The 19,185-nt window shown below is 38.4% G+C and overlaps 1 protein-coding gene across 2 annotated transcripts; it reads left to right on the plus strand.

Annotated features, from left to right (window-relative positions):
* The first annotated feature begins 1,411 nt into the window (after positions 1–1,411).
* Positions 1,412–16,213, plus strand: Tgds (TDP-glucose 4,6-dehydratase). Of its 2 annotated transcripts, XM_070002740.1 has the most exons (12): positions 1,412–1,515; positions 3,556–3,622; positions 5,239–5,307; positions 6,959–7,049; positions 8,050–8,192; positions 8,438–8,536; positions 9,819–9,878; positions 10,996–11,039; positions 11,604–11,769; positions 12,435–12,493; positions 13,503–13,600; positions 14,982–16,213. In XM_070002740.1, the coding sequence occupies exons 1-12, from the start codon at positions 1,433–1,435 to the stop codon at positions 15,065–15,067; spliced, it is 1,065 nt and encodes a 354-aa protein (XP_069858841.1). In that variant the 5' UTR covers positions 1,412–1,432; the 3' UTR covers positions 15,068–16,213. The 2 variants fall into 2 exon arrangements, with proteins under 2 accessions (XP_069858841.1, XP_069858842.1); XM_070002741.1 differs by lacking the exon at positions 13,503–13,600 and having other exon boundaries at positions 14,982–15,068.
* Positions 16,214–19,185: the final 2,972 nt, after the last annotated feature.

The following is a 19,185-nucleotide window of genomic DNA, read 5'->3' on the forward strand; positions in this document are numbered from 1 at the left end:
TCCTCAGTTCACTGCAAACAAGATGACTATGAACAATTTCTAAATGTGTAAGTCCTCAGAATTCAAGAACAGCAATCACTATAACCTTACATCAAGTTGAAATCTCTGGAAAGTTAAACTGGTCTAAGTTGAGTAGGGTGCCCATATGTGTGAGGAAGATATGCATCAGGAAAAAAGTATAAATATCTACTCCAATATATTTTGGTTCTCATTCTGTGATGGCTTCCTATGTTTAAAGCTTATTCTATTTTAAAAGTTAGACAATCTTATAGATATTTGACTTCTGTACCATTTTTCCTTATTAAACAACACAGCAATAAAAATGATCAATATTGTCCATCGTGGAATTTTGTCACCAGAGTATATGCATTTGAAATTGTCCTATGTATTACTACCTTCTCCTCAAAAAAATTTGAAATAATGATGGGGTGTGGTGACTAAGACAGGAGCCTGGCAACATAGCAAGGTAGTCTTAAAAAATAAAAGAGTTTCTAGTTTCCAAATGTTCTGAATAATACTTCTGTTTAGGCTTTGCTGAGACATATCATGCAGAGAAAAAGATCTTTATCTGTTGGACAGTACTAGCTGATCATTTTTTCTGTTGTAGAGATTTTGGATTAAATCAGGAAACAAAAAGCTCAGTCAAGGTGCAGAGACAACAAATAATTGCATCATCAACTCCTACATTGACTAGTATAAAGACAAATAAGGTTAAGATGGTTTTTCAGGGTAATGGGGAACTTGCTATTTTAATTGTGTGGTGAAAAAAGGTCTCTGATAGGAAGACATTAAACCTAGGACTGAATACTGGGAAACTAAGCAGGCATTTGAGGAAAAGGGGTAGGAAAATAGCATTCTTATCCAATTCAAAGAAGACCAAGGAGGACCAGGGGAGTGGGGCAGAGTGAGCAAAAGGATAGAGTGCATCATTAATATGATTACAAGTAGCATGTGCTGTCCATAATCGTATGAACAACAACAGTAAGAGTTAATTTTGCAATAGTGACTTCTCATTTACACCCTGAAAGAAGAAAACCCCACAAAGGTTCCACGGTGCATAACCGCTAGAGATGCATGAAGTACAAGAAAGAAGTCACTCACTCTTAATGTTGTACTTCTGTGAATCTAAGTAAAGCTTAACCCACGCCAGACACACCAGCTTATAAAATGCCCAATGCCTAGGGCAATCTCATTTGCTCCTGGCAAACCAGTCTTAGGCCAAAAGGACTTGCGCCTGCGCAGGAAGACTCCCTCAGCCCCGCCCCCAACGTGGGCGTGGAAAATTGGCGAAGGCCCCACCTTCCGGAAGCGGCGGCCAAGTTCCCCGTAACGTGTCAGAGAAGGGAGGCGAGTCGCAAAACGTCGTGGTGGGGGCTTCACTGCGGTCCTCAGGCCCCGCGCTTTACGGCACCGAGCGCTGCCGAGCTGGGCTATGTCGATGGCGGTCGGGGCGGAACCCGGGGGCCCTGACAGCTTTGCGAAGCGGGTCCTGGTGACCGGCGGTGCTGGCTTCATGTAGGTACCAACGCCGCTGGCCGAGCAGATTCTCCGCAGGAAGGCCGAACTTGCCCCCAGCGCTGTTGCCTGCCTCGGGGGAGGGGGTTGTCTGACTTGGGGAGGGTCCTCACGCGCCCCCACTTCCCCCCACCCCTTGCCCCGCCAGACGCGGTCCGTTTGCAACTTCTTTAAGACGAGTCCTTTCCAAAGCCAGGGTGTTGGGGATGCTGTCCCCGCCCCCGCCTGGCGCCAGGTGCCCCGTCACCCCTGGTCACTTCTTGGGGTGCGCGCGTGTGACGGAAATCCCCACCCCTAAAAGGAGCCTCGGGCCAGCACCGCATCCAGGCCTTGATGGGTGGATACCTCCCGCACCCCACAGCCATCTCCTAGGACATGCATCATTCAGCATACGTAAAAACCCAGTGACCCCAGAGGCTCGCTGCCTCCTGCTCGGACCCACGTGCGAGCAGCCAATCCTGTCCGTTTCCAGAGCACATCCTTCAGGCGACCAGGGCTCACCAGCCTTCCCCACCCGCGCTGCCTTTTGTCTGCAATAAGACTGTAGCATCCCGGTGGCATTCTGTTCCCTCAAGGTTGTTCTGCTTCTCAGACTGGTCAACGTTTGTGTAACTCATGCGAATGCACGGTGGGGTCTCCTCCCAGATTTAACTCCAGACTCCCCTGCACCTAGAAGATGCAGGTGCCTAACTGCTGTTTCCAACCTGATTGCTCTTCTTTTCTGTGCCTGCTACCTTTTACCCTCCTAAGTTCTTGGAATGCACCTGGCTAGTGCCCACCCCCTTCTTGAGCGCTTTGTAGGCCTGTCCTTTGTCATCTTTTTACATGCTGAATTCAGCTTTTTACTCACATCCACCTACCTCTGCAGTGTCCTTACCTGACTGAATACATTATATGTAGAACACACACACACACACACACACACACACACACACACACACACACACACACACGGCCTACCTCTCTGTTAACAGGCTTAACTTCTTCCTGATATTACACATATTTGTATATTGCCTGTTTTATTTGCTTGTTTATTGCCTGCATCTACATTGTAGAATGTAAACTCCAGGAGGGCAGACACTTTGGTTCACTAAGTAGCTGAAAGAATGCTTGGCCCATTTTATGAAGATCTTCAGTAATTATTGAATGGATAAATGCTTGCATAACAAGCAGGATACTTTACTACTCTCAAGGAACTCAGTGTCTAGCAGAAGAGGAAGGGATGTGGTATTTCTGTTTTTTCCCCACTAATCCATTAGCTCATTGCCTCTAATCTGACAGTCATTTGTGGGAGAGTATCAAACACGCTAGTTCCATCTAATAAGAGGATTTTTAAAAAGGACGTGAAAGTGTGTTACTTGTGTGAGAATGCTGATCTAGGTGGACTGTTTGTTAAAGGTCTTCCAAGTACAGGCTCAGAATTCATAATTTATCTGGTCAGGGCTTACCCTTCTCCTGGAAGCCCAATGCTTAAATGTTTGACAATCTAGTAGTTGACTTCATTGAGCCTTTGGTTCCATTTCCAAGTGTTCTGAAGCCTAGCAGCCTCTGCGGACATACAACTCAGGATAGTTTGGATCATTAGCTTAGAAATCTTTCCTGAGGATTCTAGTTTGCATTGCCAAACTGTCATACCAAGAGATAGCCATTGCATTCAACCTGATTTACATTTTATACAATTGTATCTGCAGTTCCTGAAAGGCATGGTGTAATTTCAATGCAGTTGTTCTGACTAGCACACTCATCATGCATTCATAGGATGACTAGGTTGATGGCAACATAGGGTCAAGCGACTATTTCTTTATACCCAGTATACCCAATTCTTTCTCCCAAATGGTATAAAGCGAGTATAAGAGTTAGTTTATAGATATTATTGAAAGTTGGGTAAAAAATGTTGGGTTTTTTTGGGGGGTGGTTACCTTATTTCTGTTATTTTGGAAAAGTTAAATTTATCTTCTGATACTCACCAGCTTAGGAAAGCACTCAAGAATATAGAGAGGTAAAAGTTTTCTACTCCCACAATCTACTCTTTTCTTACAGTGCATCACATGTGATTGTCTCCTTAGTAGAAGATTATCCAAATTATATGATCATAAATCTAGACAAGGTGAGTTTTATAAAAATGAACCATGCATTGAAGTTATGTTTCAGTTGAATTATATTTTTCAGGATCCTGTTATTTATTTAGTTATGCTAGCTACTTATGGATCTTTATAGTATGTACTCATGATGTAGTAAAACTTACGTAAGATCTTTCTAAACTAGCATGTATTAGTCCACAAAGTTGAGTTCTTTTTCCTTCCTTCCTTCCTTCCTTCCTTCTTTCCTTCTCTCCCTCCCTTCTCTCTCTCTCTCTCTCTCTCTTTCTTTCTTTCTTCCTTTCTTTCCTTTCTGAATCAAACCCAGGCTGGGAATGTGACTTAGTGGTAGAGTGCTTGCCTAACATTCATGAAGCCCTGGGTTCGATTCCTCAGTACCACATAAACAGAAAAAGCTAGAAGTGGTGCTGTGGCTCAAGTGGTAGAGAGCTAACCTTGAGATAAAGAAGCTCAGGGACAGTGGCCAGGCCCTGAGTTCAAGCCCTAGGACTGGCAAAATAACAATAATAACAATAATAATATAGTAGTAGTAGCAATAAAAATAAAAGAATCAAACCCTTGGCCTTGTCTGTTCTAGACAAGTGTTTTAACACAGAGCTATATTTCCGTAGCCCTTGCTATTTTGAGGCAGTGTCTCACTGTGTAGCTCAGGCTGGCCTGAAACTTCAGATCCTACTGCTTCTACTTCCTGAGTTCTGAGGTGAAAGACATATGTCACCATTGCCAGCAGACCAAGGTTTTGTGTTTTTTCCCCCTTGTTTTCTTGTTTGTTTTATTTGCTTGTTTGAACTAGAGATCAAACTCGGAGCCTTGTGCTTGCTAGATAAGTGCTCTACCACTTTAGGCACATTTCCCAATCCTTTTAGTTTATTTTTCAAATAGGAGCTTGTGCTTCTGCCTAGTGCTGTCCTCAAATATTGATACCCCTATCTCTGCCTCCCAAATATTTGGGATTACAGGCATGTGCCATCATGCCAAACCCAAGTGCAGCCTTAAAAAAAAAAAAACCAATCATGCAACAAACAAAAACAGGTCCACCCATTCTAAACTCAACATTTAATGTAACCTTGTAGTTACTGGTGTTATATGGGGAGCTAGTATAATTTGATATTGTACTGTATTCTTTTTGGTCTTAAAGGCTTTGTTTTTACTATTTTTATAACTTTCTGGGATATTATGTGTGTTTTTTAAAATGTAATACAATTAATTTGGTTTTGAGAATTAGCAATAATTGGAGTCTCCCTGAAGAATGTGATAGCTAAGATTAGTAGTCACTATGTTTTTGGATGTAAAAGATTATACAAATGGTTACTTTAATTTTATTAGTGGTAACTTTCCTAGCTACCAATAGCAGCAGGCATATTTTGGCAGGAGCATTTTTAAGTAGAGTTTTATTGAAAGGTTAGTTTGGAGAGTTATTTGTTTGATATTTTGAAAAGCTAAGAAAAATTACTTCCTTAAACTTTTAAGATGTCAACTTTAAAAATGTGTAAAAATACAACAAACACACATTGATTTTCCAGCCTTCATCATTGTAGTCTTAAATAAAATAAATTCTATTTTATAGGAAAATCTAATGTTATTGCTTTTTTGTGTTCCCCTTTCCCCATTCTCTTACTTTTAGCTGGATTACTGTGCAAGTCTGAAGAATCTTGAAGCCATTTCTAGCAAACAAAACTACAAATTTATACAGGTGTGCAAGATTTTATAACTATTGTACTGTGCCCTTTTAGTCATGAAGAAATAATGTTTATCTCCATTATAAATTATAAGGTATACTTACTTACTGAAGACCTTTTAAAGGATCAGGTAGTCATTGCTAGAAGTAGCACATGCTGTAAAGAATTTTACTTTTGGTTTGACATTAAAGATGAAGCTATGATTTGTTGGCTTTTTTTGATACATTAGCAAATTCATGCATAACTAGCAGAATTTGCCTGGTTTGTGACTTTGGGTCCTCACTGGCCTCTTTTAATAATGCCTTCCCCAACAAATAATATGAAGTACAGTGTCACTCTGAAACATCAACCATCAGGGAAGCTGGCAGGACAGTCTTCCTCAGAAAGGCCATTGCCTTTGGACAGCTGACTCTTACCAACTTCTCTTAGGTCAGTCCAAAGGGTAAAACACAGAGCTGGGCTCTTCACTTGCAGAGAGGGAAGCAATACTGTCCCATGAAGCTGTGTTATGATGTATGATTTTTCCCCCATGAATATAATTCTATAAACTCTTTATATAACTGTAAAACTTAAAGACTATATTAAAATTTAATGTTAAAGTGTTTTCCTCAGTTACTGAAGATTTGTTGAGAATGTGTATTTTAAGAAAAACACGTCTATATAAACATTAAATGTACCATAATTTTACTTACTTGGGATAAAATATGCATGTTATTAGACTTAGTTTAAATGTATTTCAGTAATGGTTCTTTCAAAGGTTTTTGTTTTTTCTTTTAACGTTAAAAATTTTCCTAGCCGGGTGCTGATAGCTCTTATCTGTAATCCTAGCTACTCAAGAGACTGATATCTGAAGATTATGGTTTGAGTCTAGCTTGGGCAGGAAAGTCAATGCAACTCTTATCTCAAATTAACCATCAAAAAGTTGGAAGTAGAGCTGTGCCTCACGTGGTAGAGCACCAGCCTTGAACAAAAATACTAAAGAACAGTACCCAGACCCTAAGTTCAAGTACTAGGGTTCCTTACTGATGTAGCAGCCTTATAAAAATGTGCTATAACGTGCTCAGCCTAGTGGTTTATGCTTGTAGTCCTAGTTAAACTGAGGTCTAAAGATCTTGGTTCAAAGCCAGAACAAGCAGACAAATAGAAGAGGCTCTTATCTCCAATTAATCAGCAAATAGCTGCAAGTGGAGACATGACTCAAGTGGTAGAACACTAGCCATGAGTGGAAAATCAGAGCAAAATTGAGAGGCCCTAAGTTCAAACCCCAGTACCAGCAAACATGCATGTGTGTTTGTACTCTCTTTCTCTCTCTCTCTCTCTCTCTCTCTCTCTCTCTCTCTCTCTCTCTCTCTTTCTCTCTCTCTCTCTCTCTCTCTCTCACTCTCTCTCTCACACACACACACACACACACATACAAAATTGTGATAAAACTAGTAGTTGTTGTTCAATATAATTTTACATTTATTTGCAACAATTTTTGGATTAAATTTAATATATTCTGAGGTACTGGATAAACATCACATTTACTATATCTGCCTGTCTACTTCGCTGAATTTTCAAGATATTCTCTATTGAAATGGGAAGTAGGAAAAGGGGGATATGAAATAAGAATGAGAATGTACCAGGAAACTGACTTTTTCATGTTTGTTTGTTTTTTCCATATAGGGCGACATATGTGATTTGCCCTTTGTAAAGCTGCTCTTTGAAACAGAGCAGATAGATATAGTTCTACACTTTGCTGCACAAACACACGTAGGTAAGCACTGTTTTATGTTGCAGTCATGATTGGCAGATTAATCCCTTGGAGGCAGAAGTCTAAAGTCCGGTAATGGCACTGAATGAATGGGTAACTTAATGCATACCTTTGAAAGAAGATATGCTGTAAACTAGTTTCTGGTCACTGGTCTACTTGGCATTTTTAAATTATTTTTATGAATGTAGGTTGAAATATAATTTTTGATATATCTTACAACTTGGAGTTAAACCAGATTCAAACTAGGGAGGGAGAAGCATGAGGAAATGGGTCTTAAACTGTTTTTTTATTATCTGTACTATTTTTGTGAATTTGTGATATTTTTGATAATTTTCTTAATATTGTGGAAGATCACGTATATCCTGAAGAATTTAGAAGTGTAGTTAAATAAAAAAGTGGTAGTGTGTATACCTGAGTAGCCATCACTGAAGCAAAGCAAGAAATTGAAAGTTGCCGAGTCCTTGGTAGTCTGTACCAAGTGCCTACTGATGGTTTATCATTCCCTTTGCATTTTGTTATAGTTTGGCTGCCTACATCTTTTCCTCTAAACATTATAGTTTAGTCTGGACTATTTTTGAATTTAAAAAAATAAACACATATGAACTAGTGTGTAGATTTTCTTTGGTCTTAAAAAAAAAATCTTAGACCCATCCAGATAGGTGTAGATAGAATTTGTTCATTTTTCAGTGTTGTATACTATCTCAATTTAAGAATATACTGCAGCTTTCTTATGTATTTTTACTCTTTTTTTTTTGTATTTTTACTCTTGATTGATACTTTAATTCATAAACATTTGAGGAACTTTAAATAATAGCCACCTATGTACCATTGTACTCATACATACACCCTATTTTTTTAAATAGGGCTGTAGCAGATGGCTTTATATTAAATGATATTGGGGAAAGATAAGAATAATATTTCTAGTATATTTGGTATTTGCTTTGTACCTGAGTCCCTTGAATTGTTCTAGCTGTTTTCTCATTTATCTATCTATTTATTTTAGATCTTTCATTTGTCCGAGCTTTTGAGTTTACATATGTTAATGTCTATGGCACTCATGTTTTGGTAAGTGCTGCTCATGAAGCCAGAGTTGAGAAATTTATTTACATCAGCACAGATGAAGTATACGGAGGCAGTGTTGATCAGGTAAGCTTAGGGAAAACAGTCTACAAGCCATATCACCCTGTAGCAAGGGATCTCCTTTAATCTTGAAAGCTAAGCAGGGTCAGGCGGGGTTAGAAACTTGAATAGGAGAAAATACATATTCCACCTACTAAGCAAGTGCCCTAATATTCATTGACTAAACCCATACTGGGCTGTTTCTGTGCTCTACTTATGTGCTTGGGGACACTCCAAAATGTTATTCCATTGTCTCTTCTTTTAAAAATTAGGAATTTGATGAGTCTTCACCCAAGCAGCCTACAAATCCTTATGCATCATCTAAGGCGGCTGCTGAATGTTTTGTACAGTCATATTGGGAACAACACAAGGTAAGAACTGATTTCTGAAACTCACTAACCACTTACTTTGGACTTATGTGCTAAAAGTGCAAGTACTTTCATTTTTGGAATAGAAGACATAGCTTGAGAAAATCTACATATTAAGGAATTTAAAATACTGATTTCTTATACTATGTGGACAACATAGGACCTACCTCTTATGACTCAGGTTATCATTAAAGCAATATTTTGAATATATATTTTTCCCATTTCAGTACTAGGTAGAATGTTACAGCTATAGTGAAAAGCCCTGTTGGATTCCTATGAGTGGAGGAAGACAGAGGGTGGACAGATTTCCTTTCCTGCCGTGTGCTTCTCTCTGCATCATTCAGCATTCTTGACTCCTCGTGAATGGGAGGTAGACTCGCCCCGGGTGGCTCTGAGTGTCCATGTGGGAGCCTGGCCCAATGAAACCCCCACATTTAGCTTCCCAATGATCATCATTAGTTATTAGGATCTGGGTCCAAAAGGCAGGCCAAGAGCATCTACAAGGTTCTCTCACAATTTTTGTCCTAGTGGCATTGGTCCTCTTCCATTTGAGGTAGTTCTTTTATGTATAACCATTGATATGACAGAGAGAGGGCCAACTTGAGGGTTAGCCCCTATGCAGACTTAGAGAACTAGAGGGAGCCTCTGAAATGAGCAAGTAGAAGGTCCTCAGTACTCTATCAGGCTTATTTACAAACTTGCCTTTCCTTGCTCCAGTAAAGAGGAGCCTTTTTGGGGGGAGCCTTTATCTGAACTCCATCTTCTTCTGTCTTTTCCCTGCCTCCCTCCCTGCTTCCCCTGCCTTCCTACTCTCCTTCCTCTTTCTTTCCTTTCCTTCCTTCCTTTACTTTCCTTTGTCACTCTCTACTGCCCTCCCCCACCTCACTGTCACTTTTAGCTCTCTTGCTATTTTTCCAGACAGGGTCCCACTGTGCATCCCAGGCTTATCTTGGATTCACAGTCTCTTTCCCCTTGAAGAGACCTTTTCTAATGTAAGGTTCCTAAAAACACAAGAGCTGAATGTGATGGCCCATGACTATCGTCTAAGCATTTGGAAGGATAATAAAAATCCAGACAAATCAGGTTGAATACTAGTCTGAGAAAAGTTAGCACAAGATCCTATTTGAAAAACAAATTAAAAAAACTTCAAACAAAAAAACCCTCTCCTTAAAAATGTGCAGAATTATTTAGGTGGCAGTACCTATTGTTTAAACCTCTGCAGATCTTCAAAATAATCATTGTTGGATTTTTTCATTACATTAATGTTGAATTTCACTCTTTTAAGTTTCCAGTTGTCATTACAAGAATCAGTAATGTTTATGGACCACATCAATATCCAGAAAAGGTAAATTTTACTTCTGAATCCATAGTGGGTTTTAGTGATTGTAATCTCTTAATATTTAAAATAATCCCTTTTAAATTACTTGTCTAAATAATTATGTTGTAATTATAGGTTCTTCATAGGCTATATGCAAGTCTCATCAGACTTAGTGTTTAAAGGGTGAGGTTAAGTATCAGTTTGACAGTAGCTGGCACGATTGTAGGCCCTTTGAGCATCTTTGAATAGTGGAATAATGAAAATGCTTAGAAAAGCATTGGAAGGATCCAGTGAGATGATGTACGGGCAGATGCCTTGTCTTTGGGGGACTGAAACGCCAGAGAGGAGTCCCACCACTGCTGCTATGCTGCAGTTAAGACTGCAGTCAGATCTATATATCTCAATGGACAGAAAGTTCAGAGCTCCTTAGGCAGTGATGTGGGAAGCTAGTACATAAATTTGTCTTGCTGTCAGATGGTTAACTGTACTACAACTCATCTTTATTTGTTATATGGCCGAATGGCCTCAGAAAGCCAAATAAGCAGGAGATAGGAAAAGTAGTTAAGTGACTGAAAGTGCCTATGCAGTTGGTCCTTTGCCACAAGTCCGGTTCTAGATAACTGTGACTGCTCTGCTTATATTTGGAGGCTTAGTTTTCTTACTTCACAGGTGATTGCTTTCACGTATTTGTCCAAACAGGAGACCCTCATCATATTTACATTGCTTTATTTGTAGAGTATCCTTAGCAAGTATAAAATAAAGATAGTAATTTCTTATTTTCCCTTTAACATAAAATTATCTGTAAGTCCAAGGGCACTTGACTCTATAAAGTACAAGTCATATATGAAGTGAGAAGTAAGATAATATTCTTACCTTATGTGAGGAATCAGCACAGAGAGGACAGCGAGCATCCTATGAAGACTTCCTCTGATTTCTCCTTCATTTATGTAATTTTATCTGTAGATAATCCACTTTTTATACAATAAACTATCTGAGAGTTCTTTTGCTAATCAAATACTATGAGCTCTTTCATGGATTCATGACTAAAAAGAACTAGAATTTATCTCTAATCTTCTGAATTTAGATTCATATTAGTGAGTGATTTCCAATTTGGAAAGGTTATTCCAATATTTTTTTATTTCAGGTTATTCCAAAATTTATATCTTTATTACAACACAACAGGAAATGGTATGTTATCACTTGCTTTTTCACTGCTGTGTTTTCTGGTCTGTTGAAAGTATTGGGTAATAGCATTTCATAAAAGTCATAGAGCCTTGGAGGTGGAGGCCATGGACTTGAATGTCCCACAAAATTTAAAAGTCTTTTCATGTATGTAATGTGATATTTTTTAGGTAATTATAATCCATAGTTCATCATTTTAATTTAATAAGATAATTTCAACTCTTAATGACCTGTCATTGAATTTTGAGTTACAACGTTTAAGTTTAGCATCAATCTTTATATAATTTTTCTATTCTCAAAGGATTAATTCGTAGAACTGTGGCTAGTTTTTCAAGATGGATTTACAGAATGAAGTTGAGAAGTATTCATTGTGGCTCACATTTGCCAATTATTGAGTAGACCGAGAAAGTTTGCAGAGATACAGTGTACAAAAACTATGAGAATTTGTGGTTTCAGTAAGATTGCTAAGCTCCTTGTGGTAACTAGTTCTCAGAGCTGTACCAGTCTTGTTTTATCCTATCCTGGGAGAGCTTAATGTTTCACACTTTCCAATTCTGCTTTGTTCTTTAGCTGCATCCATGGCTCAGGGCTTCAAAGAAGAAATTTCCTCTATGCCACCGACGTAGTAGAAGCACTTCTCACTGTCCTCAGAAAGGGAAAGCCAGGCGAAGTTTATAATGTTGGAACCAATTTTGAAATGTCAGTTGTCCAGCTTGCCAAAGAACTAATACATCTGGTATGTAACTCTTTCAGAGGGAGATACATGAAAACTGTCAAGAAGTCAGTGACAGTAAACGCAAGGTTATTCAGTATCAGTAGTTTGCAGTTTACTAAATTTAAAAATGGAAAGTAGAATTCATAATTACATGTCCTACTTGTATTTTCATTGGTAATTCTTTTAGTAGTCACTCCTTGCAAGAAACAAATTCACTAATGTACACGTCCATATTGTGAGATGTACTCACTGTCAGAAATACAAAATTGTGTATTTTAGAATCAACGCACATGACATAAAATAATTAGGAGCATATGTGTGTACATATATATAATATATATATATATATACTCTCTCTCTCTCTCTCTCTCTCTCTCTCTCTCTCTCTCTCTCTCTCTCTATATATATATATATATATATATATATATATATATATATATATATATATATATAAAACCTAAAGCAAAAATCAGGAAAATACATTTTCTCCTATAGTTTATATCCTGCATGTTCTCTTCTGCACCTCATATGGAATGTGGTTTATGAGGTATAGAAAGTGTTTTTGGTGTCTCCTGTGCTTGAGGCAGTTGTCTTTCTTGACTGTTTTAATCAGCCCTTAAATACCATTGTTATTCTCTGGTCTCATTTTATAATTTGACTCAAAAGCTTTTTCTTCATTTTGACAGATCAAAGAGACAAATTCAGAGTCTGAAATGGAAAATTGGGTTGATTATGTTAATGATAGGTGAGTAACAAGTTAAAACACTGGGGGAAGGTTGTGAAATCTTAGTGTAAAATTATAAATTTTATGGACTTACCTGAAAACTAGTTTATCTCTTTTGAATTTTCTAGTAAATTGTTCCCTAATTATAAACATCATACAGACTAAGGATAGCACTGTTACTAGCTGTGACACTTAAAGAAAGTTATTGGCCCTTTCTAAGTGTGAGGCTTCCTCCATTGTGAAAGAGGGATAATAATACCTTGCTTACATGAGTATGCTAAGGTTTAATTACAATGGGAATAACGTGCCTGGCCTAGGGCCTGACACTTAAAACTCCTAAGTTATATGTATTTATTTTTTCACTCATTAAGCATTTATTAAGTACCAGACATTAGATTTATATTTAAAATTGTAACTATTTATAAGAATAAACCCCAGAGAAAGTTAGGTCTTGGGCATTATAGATTTTTATAAAATATATATTTTATAATTTGTTTTTAATACTCAGCATTGAGTATGCCTTCAAAGATTTATTTTGGTTGTTTATTTTTTGTGTTAGTCTGGGGGTTGAACTCAGGGCCTGGGCACTGTCCTTAAGCTTTATTTTATTTTTATTTTATTTTTTTATTTTTTGCTTATGTGGTACTGAGGAATCGAACCCAGGGCCTCATGCATGCAAGGCAAAATGCTCTACCATTGAGTCACCTTCCTAGCCCCTTAAGCTTTATTTTTTCCACAAGCCTTACACTTGAGCCACATCTCCACTTCTGGCTTTTTTGGTGATTAACTGGACATAAGAGTATCATAAACTTTCCTGCCCCAGCTGACTTCAAATTGCAGTCCTCAGATCTCTGCCTCCTGAGTAGCTAAGATTATAGACATGAGCCACTAGCACCTGGCTCAGAGATTTTCTTTTTTAATTAAAAAAATGAATTATGTAGATATTCATGAACACAAACATACCTTTCAGTGTTAAATATGTGGACATACATCCAGAACGTCATTTTAATTCTTTTTTTTTTCCCCTAAGACCTACCAATGACATGAGATATCCAATGAAGTCAGAAAAGATTCACGGTTTAGGATGGAAACCTAAAGTGCCTTGGAATGAAGGAATAAAGAAAACAAGTAGGTTAAAATTTGATCACTTTAGGAGCAATCAGAAAAACATGAAAGTATTTCATTGTTAGAAACACTATATAAAATTTTTCAATAAATCATTTGTACTTCTTAAATTGTTACACAACATATTTCTGAGTACTTTGAAATTCATAGACTAACTAAATCAGTTTTTGTGTTATATTAGTATTAATCAAATGCCTATTTCATTGATTCTGAAATGCACATTTTTTTTTTTAAACTAGGGCTGAGAACCGAACCCAGGGCCTTGGGTGCGCCAGGCGGGTGCCCTTCCGCTGGGCTAAACCCCCAGCCCCTGAAGTGCACATTTTTATACCTTCTTATATCCTAGAAAGTTTTGTGTAATGTAATCATTAATACCTCATATTTATTATTGTAGCTTTTTTCTTCTTTCATTTTCTATAAATAAGAATCCAATTTCAAGTGTGTGGTTCCTAAAATTTGATGAAATATAAGCTGTAATAGTCTTTGAGTGTCTTGAGTTACATTATATTGAAAGAAACAAATACGAAACAAATTCAATGTATTTGGAAAATCCATGAAGAAAAGTATAAAGTCTGCATGTATTTTAGAATTCTATTTAGAAATGTACTTATTAGAAAACATCTACACAAATGAAGACAATTGATGATTTGAAATACAAAATTGAAATACAAAATCTTGAAATACAAAATACTTCAGTCAAATACTGAAAATAAAAATCAAAGGCAGGGGCTGGGAAGGTGGCTTAGTGGTAGCGCGCTTGCCTTGCATGCATGAGGCCCTGGGTTCTATTCCTCAGCACCACATAAACAAAAAGAAAAAAGCCGGAAGTGGTGCTATGGCTCAAGTGGTAGAGCGCTAGCCTTGAGTTGAAGAGATGAGAAAAAAAAAATCAAAGGCAACATATAACTGTTAAGTTTCTTTTAATTCAAAAAGTTTTTACTGATAGTATTGAACAAAATAATTTCACATAGTAGAAGGAAGCTTACATCAGCATACTCTGCCTCTGATGCAGTGCTACCATATTTATATAAACCATATTTTTTAAATAAAAACTTTAAAAACCACTACAAATGACTTTTCCCTCACTTTGAATTCCCTGAAATCAGAATGTCTTCTGCACTTAAATCAACAGTTTCAATATTGGAGGATTTTTGAAGTGAAACAGAAAAAAAAAAGGTGTTTTTAATTCTAACATTTTCAGGTTATAAAAGGTCTTCTGATTAGTATCATTGTCAAGTTAAAAACCAGATTCTTTAGCCCTGGTCTGCTGATGGATTTTGAGGGGCAAGAATTTTCTTATATAACGAGAACTTAGTAACCTTGATTGACATTTGGTTTTAGATTTTTTATTTTCTGTTTTTCTGTTTGTTTGTTTTTCTATCAGTTGAATGGTACAGAGAGAATTTTCACAACTGGAAGAATGTGGAACAAGCATTAGAGCCCTTTCCAGTACAGCCACCATTTATGTAATCAGCACAGTCTTCAGAGGAAGAAAAAATTGTCCTACCTCAACAAGTGACATGAAATCATGTGACCAAATGAAGAGCCCTAATTCATTAGGAATAGATCCATGGTTTTTTGTATTAAATTCCATTTTTGGGGGGAGGGGGAGGAGGAGGGTGTCAGTCGTGGGGCTTGAACTCTGGGCTTGGGCACTGTCCCGGTGCTCTTCAGCTCAAGGCTAATGTTCTACCACTTGAGCCACAGCACCACTTCCGGTTTTCTAGTGGTTAATTGGAGATGAGAGTCTCACGGAGGTTCCTGTCCCAGCAGGCTTTGAACCACGATCCTCAGCTCTCAGCCTCCTAAGTAGCTAGAATTATAGGTGTGAGCCATCAGCGCCTGGCTAACTTCAAATTTAAAATAAGTCATTCATTCAATTTTGGCATGGGATTTTAAAGATCAGAATTCTTTCAGAACTTCTGGAAATTAGAAAATCACTCATGACAGGCTTTCTAGAGAAGGGTCAAGAAGGAGGCTTGTAGTTTTGAGAATAAAGGTTGGTAGTAGCACAGGGTAGACGGCAAAGCTTGGTGGGTCTGGGACTCCACTCCTAGCTTTTCCCGGTGTCTGCAAGTCTCAGAAGTGTTTTTAGGCACTGTTGGATGAGTATTATAATGTATTTCAACTTAAACAAAATAAAAAGGTCTGCTATTATGCTATAGTTTCTTTAAAAATGGAAAAAAATGGAAGTATTTCTAAAACTTTTTAAGTTTTGATAATTTTATAAAATGAATTTTGGTACTTTATAAAGGGCATGTAAGGTTTTTTATGTTTTCAAAGCTAGTTGTTGATTTATATATAACCTGTATTGAAGAAATTTTGTCATCATGTATGTATTGTTTAAAATGATTTTATTTATAAAACTGTCAATATTTTAGTATATTTAATATAGAATATGGCAATTTTTATTAATGCTTTTATTTTACTGTAGAAAATATTTTTAATGCTTGATTGTGCATAAATCTCTTTGCCTAAAGACTTTAAAATGACTTGAAAAAGTAACTGGCTGGGTACTGGGCTGAGAAAGGGAAAGGAAAGCGGATGACCCTCTGTTGGTATTGTGGCTTGTTGACCCACCATTAAAAATCCTGATACACTTTATCAGTACACTGACTCCAGCATTCTTACTGTGTCTTCTGGTCTCCAAGTCCACTTCTTCTGTTTCTTTTTTCCAGATAATTTCCTGAGTGGAAGGAAAGTGGACAGGTGAGGCAGTCAGGTCCTGCAAGAGGCAAATGTGGAGACACAGCAATGCCTGCAGAGATAAGACAGGAGAAAGCAAACTTGAGCAGGATCATGGTGCTGCTGTGGCTGGGCTTACAGAAAGGCAAACCCCATGTAGAATAAATGTCTACTGTGAGCATCAAGTCAGCTTGTCACCAACTAATTGGTTGTTTTCTTTGTTAGCAGTGCCATGTTGGAGGTTCAGCATCTGTCACCAGTTCCAACAGTAGATGTTGACAGATAACAGCAGCTGGATTGGTTGTGAGAAGTAAGAATCTATGATGTGGATCACAGTGGGTTCCATCTCTGCCTTCATAACTGTCCTATTCAGGTTGCCCATTGTGGTAGTTCTGGGGTCAGTACTGATGGCTGGCTCAAGTTGACTACCCATGTAATTTAGTCTGCTGGGCTGCTCAGGACTTTGTTCTTCCACAGTGGTTGCTTTCTAGTTGGCATCAGCATGTGATCCACAGCTAGGCTCTTCACACTCCCAGCCACCTGCAAACCCTTTGTACACATAGAACTCAGGAGAATGACGATTCTGCAGGTTCTTGACGGTTACAGCAAGAACCAGGCTGGTGAAGTCAATGGAGATATACTGTGGGCCCACCTCTACATCCTTGAGATATTCAAGGGTGACGTCATTTCCATTTCCAACATGCAATTTTGTTTTTTATTTACTGTCTTGGCTAGGGGAGTGACACCTTACTGAGGGAATGGCCCCCCAGTGTCTCAGGGTCCTGAGCCTCAGAAGTTCTGAGAGATCCACCAGCCTAATCAAGAGGTTCCAAGAAGGTTTCCTTGATGATATTTAAGCTATCCATGTCAAAGACTGACTGAGAGCCAGTAGAGAAAGTTGGAGGTGATTCCAGGCAGAAGGACTGGTGCAGTGTGAAAGCTCTACTTTTTTTTTTTAATCAGTGTTGCTTTGTCAACCATTCTCCTAGTTTAGTATTGAAAATAATGCAGATTGAAGCTAATAAGTTAGCTCTTCACACCATTAGGATAGGTATTATTTAAAAGAAAACTGAGTTGGGCACTGGTGGCTCATGCCTGCCACCATAGGTAGTCAAGAAGTTGAGATCTAAAAGATCCTTATAGATGAACCAGACAAAAAAAGTCCTCAAGACTTCATCTCCAAAAAGGAACCAGCAAAAAGCCAGGCTAGAGGCCTGGCTCAAGTGATAGCATAAGGGAGTAGGTGGAACAGAAGGCCCTGAGTTCAAACTCTAGTACCAGTGCACATGCCTATGCACACCCCCCCTCCACACACACATAAACTAGTGTTGGCCAGAATATGGAGAAATTGGGGCCCTGGTCCATTGTATGTGGGAATATCAAATGATGCAGCCATTGTGTAAAATAGTGTGGTGGTTTATCAAAACCTTAAACAGAATTACATGTTACCTAGCAATCCTACTTCTAGGTGCATAGCCAAAAGACTCAGATACTTGGGCACTAGTGCTCAGCACTATTCACGGTAGCCAGAGGTGGAACAGCATGAATGTCCATCAGTACATTAGTGGGTAATTAAAATGTAGCCTTTTGACACAATTCTGAAATATGCTACAGCATGGATGGATCTTGAGGAAGGACACATCATGTGAAGTAAGCCAAACCCAAGGCAAATTCATAGGCGCAGACAGTGTATTGGAGGCTTATCAGGGCCAGGGATGAGGAAAGGGGAGTGGCTACTGTTTAATGTATAGTTACTGTTAGGGATCATGACAAAGAAGTAGATAACGGTGATGGTTACACAATATGCCACTTAATGTACTTAAGTATACTTGTACACTTAAAAGTGGTGTATATTTTCCTACAATAATTTTTAGAAACTGTCAAATGTACCTTCTTGGGCCTCCTTCCAGATTTATACTATCAAAAATCCTAGGGCTGGGGCCCATAATTCAGATGCCCTCTAGCCTTTGGAAACCATTCCTCTGTGGCATGAGGCAGGGACAAAGGGCTAGAGGGGGATGGGCTGGCACCTCATTTTAGGACACATCCTGCCAGCACAAGGCTAATTCACAATTTTAAGGAAGCTATTGACATCAGAGTTCTCTGTACTTATCTGCTTTCTAATTTTGAAAATAACAGGCAGACATTAAAGAAAACTTGGAAAATTAAGTTAAAAATTATCCATAATCTACATCTACAATCTAATTTTGCTAATACAGATATGTGCTCTTCAGATAGATAGATAGATTTGAACTCAGGACCTTGTGCTTGCTAGGTGGGTGTTGGACCACTTGAGCCACACCTCAGCCCAGATGTACATGTTTAAAAAATAGAGGATTATGAAAGGTGTTTTGGAGTCTGCCTTCCCTGCTGCCCCTCCCACCCCCCTACCGTCCCCGCTCCATTGGCAGTATATCAAAAACATTTTCACATGTTATGAGCTCTTTTGCCATTTTTATTGACTGGAGGATTACATTTTTCGGTAGCTTATACTGGCAACAGTATGGAAGAATTTAAGGAAGACTGAGACTCCTGCAGGGATCCAACCTAGGAAACGGTGGCATTAAATCAAGCTGCAATGATAGGACATACAGCACAACACTGTGGATGGGGTGGAGCTGGGGATGGACTGAGAACTTCAAGCTAAAAAAACCTATTATTGATTGATGATAATGTGGAAGACTGTTTCTTCAGTGGTACTTTAAGGTTTTAAGTGGGGAACTAGAATGGTAAGTTACATTTAGTTGTTGAGATACTGGCTGGGAGATACTGAGCTTTAGGGGTCTGTGGAACAAATGAGATTGAAACTCAAATTGGTGAGCTCAAGATCTAGAGACATGTACTTGAGCGTTAAATGTATGAATACCTGCCAGTGGAACTTGTGGTAGCATTATTCAGTGTGA

Source organism: Dipodomys merriami, unplaced genomic scaffold, assembly GCF_024711535.1.
Source record: "Dipodomys merriami isolate MVZ:Mamm:240054 unplaced genomic scaffold, mDipMer1.0.p SCAF_6, whole genome shotgun sequence".
NCBI classification, from domain to species: domain Eukaryota; kingdom Metazoa; phylum Chordata; class Mammalia; order Rodentia; family Heteromyidae; genus Dipodomys; species Dipodomys merriami.

Coding starts and splice junctions, on each gene's coding strand:
- Tgds (XM_070002740.1), top strand. CDS start 1,433: ATGTCGATGGCGGTCGGGGCGGAACCCGGGGGCCCTGACAGCTTTGCG. Junction 7,050..8,049: donor TGCTGCACAAACACACGTAG/GTAAGCACTGTT, acceptor TATTTATTTTAG/ATCTTTCATTTGTCCGAGCT. Junction 9,879..10,995: donor CACATCAATATCCAGAAAAG/GTAAATTTTACT, acceptor TTTTTATTTCAG/GTTATTCCAAAATTTATATC.